General features: G+C 42.6%; 1 protein-coding gene across 1 annotated transcript; it reads right to left on the reverse strand.

Moving 5' to 3' along the window:
- Nucleotides 1-206: 206 nt before the first annotated feature.
- On the reverse strand, nucleotides 207-2,221 carry SARC_09003 (hypothetical protein; the record flags this gene model as incomplete). The annotated part of the gene is made up of 3 exons (XM_014297002.1): nucleotides 2,097-2,221; nucleotides 1,263-1,408; nucleotides 207-759 (listed from the first exon to the last, which is right to left on the reverse strand). The coding sequence occupies exons 1-3, from the start codon at nucleotides 2,208-2,210 to the stop codon at nucleotides 207-209; spliced, it is 813 nt and encodes a 270-aa protein (XP_014152477.1). The 5' UTR covers nucleotides 2,211-2,221.
- Nucleotides 2,222-2,991: the final 770 nt, after the last annotated feature.

Consider the following 2,991-nt stretch of genomic DNA (forward strand, 5'->3'; position numbering starts at 1 on the left):
ATATAAATATATAAATAGGTAAATATATAAATATATATATAGATATAGATATATACATATACATATATTATATATATATATACAAATACATATAAATATACAAACACAAACACAAACACGGATACAAATACATATACAACATATATATATATATATATATAACCCTGTACCTGTGTCCAAATAACTATTCCTCATTGGCCCTGTACTCACACCACCCAACAAAACACTTCAAACGCTCTGTCGCTCACTTTATACCGATCGTGTTGGCACGTGCAGATACGGTCGTAGTGACAGTTGAATTGACATTTGGTCAACAGCGGGATGGTCTTGTACACCCGGCTACCACCGTGCGTGCGGCTGTGTGTGCCATACACTGCATGCGCATGCACACTCTCGTCAGCGTCATGTCGTGCACCGTTCTGCAACGCCCCAGATGCCGCGTGATGAGCATGGCTGTTTGTAACACCTACTGTGCTGATATGTGGCCACCTCTGTATGCGTTCGTCCCTCTCTCCCTGTGCAGTGTTGTGTGTGTCACCGTGCGTACTGCTGTGTGTCTCGTCCGTCTCCAGACGCCTCCGCGTGTAGGCGATATCGCCCGCTCTCCCATTGGTGACGTGTATAGGCCTTCTCAGGGGTCTTTCGTGCGAGCTTTGTCCCATTCTTACGCCAGGTATCTCTGATCCAGTCCCTATGGTTGCAATCCCATGCAGATCCGCGTCCCTAGTTGTGCGGTCTGACCGTTGATAGATCTCGCGCCTGAGAAATAGTATGATAATGACATAGCATTAGTTTTGAATTAGTGTCGACAACAAGAGGATAGCTGACTTCCCATCTTACTGGACTGGGGTAGTGAGTGTGTAGTTGATATCAATGAGGATTGTGCCAAGTATTTCGGTGCTGTTGATGTTGTACGGTCAATGTCGAATAAAATTTTAGGTACTTTCTACCCTCCGCCCCATGCACCTACACTCGGTATACCTACCCGCGTGTACTGTTAGTAGGAGTGCAATGTGAACATAGCCATGAACTTAATACATATTATGATTTTGATTTATAGTCACACAGTTATCCACCAAAGAAGAGTACATCGCATATAACCACCACAGCAAATGCAAAGCAAGCTTAATATAAACATCAACAAAAGAACATACACAAACGATATATCACATACAGCAACCATAACACACATAAAAAATATAAGACCAAACAGTAGACATCACACATGGGCGAATTCGGCTCACACAATTGACATCACAGACCTTTTAAATTGGCCCATAAGTGCTCGGAACGACCCCTCGCACCGAGTGATGCCACACTTCACCACGGCATGTAACGGGCGATGCCCCTGGGGAAAACAGGTGTTGGCACACATACCCAACTCAATCAGATAGCTAATGCTGTCCACCTGCACATCGAGGAGTTAGCTTGAGTCAGGCCATACGTCAAGTAGATAGATTATACGTCACTTATCTACCCTCTATTCTATATATAGATACGACGCAAATTATATGCTTTGAGGATACAACACAGGCCGCTAGCAATGTCACGGGGTCGACTACCACCGGCTGAGCATTCAACCGTGGTTCCCTATTCTAATGACAACTACTCATAAAACCTTATCTACCCCCTATTCTACACATAGAATTGACGCACATCCTATATATAGAAATGACGCACATCCTATATATGGAAATGTCGCACATCCTATATATAGAAATGTCGCACATCCTATACATAGAAATGTCACACATCCTATATATAGAAATGACGCACATCCTATATATGGAATAAGGCACATATTGTGCACTGATAATCCAACAGGCCGCCAACAGCCCCCAGGCTCGACTGATCTCTCAGCCGGGCTGCTCTATACTATTAAAATAGGTTCTCCGCAATTTTTACCTCCAGCTATCTATGGTTTAATACACCGCAAATAATACGCACCAACAACTCAACACAGGCCACCAACAGCCTCACAGGATCGCCTATCTGCGACTGATCTCTCAGCCGGGCTGCTCTATTCTATTAATAACTATTATAAAAAATGGCCCAGCATACATTCTATACGTAACGACAACGCAAATCTTACACACCGATATTCCAACACAGGCGGCCAGCAACACCACAGGATCGGTGATCCGTGGTTGGTCTTTCGATCGCGTCTCCTGGTGTGAATGGAAGAGTTTCAGGATTCCTATTCGCCCCATTTCAGCAGCTGAATTGGGAATTGGGATATCAATATTGGTATTAGGGGTTCAAATGTGGAAATTGGCGTGAGGGGTTCAGAATTTCAGTTTGTATAAATTTAGCAGTTGAATTGGGATGCGAATATCATTACTAGGGTTTCAATGTAGTAGTATGCGTGATGGGTTTCAGGATTCCACTTCGTCCTATTTTAGCAGTTTAATTGGGATATAAACATTGATATTGAAGGTTCAAATGTAGTATGCGTGAGAGGATTATGATTCCACTTCGTCCTATTTTAGCCGTTTAAATGGGACATGGATTATTAATATAAGGGGTCCAATGTGCCAATATGCGTAAAGGGGTTTAGAATTACAGTTCGCCCTATTTAAGGTTTAATTGCGATGGCATCCAGAGGGTCTTATCGCGTGTCACATGTAGTAGTCAAAAACGCGTGTTTTTCTGCAGATATTCCGTGTGTGCTGATAAAATAAGCGAGATTGGCTTCTATTCATAGAATGGTAAGGATGCAGATAGCAATAGGCATATCTGTCAAGTTTACGAAACAGGCACAAATATACTCTATATATCCAAAGTGCCGACATAAGCGGATATTATACATCTCATTGTAGGCATGCAGGAGGTTCTGCGGATCAGATCGAGATGTATAAGGGCGATTCCGCGTTTTCAATTGGGGCCAGATAAGTGCGTTCGAGCTTATATGCTATATTAGACACACACACATAAATATATATATATATATATATATATATATAGTGCGCGTCGTTGTTGTTGTTTGTGTGT

Source organism: Sphaeroforma arctica, assembly GCF_001186125.1.
Source record: "Sphaeroforma arctica JP610 unplaced genomic scaffold supercont1.869, whole genome shotgun sequence".
NCBI classification, from domain to species: domain Eukaryota; class Ichthyosporea; order Ichthyophonida; genus Sphaeroforma; species Sphaeroforma arctica.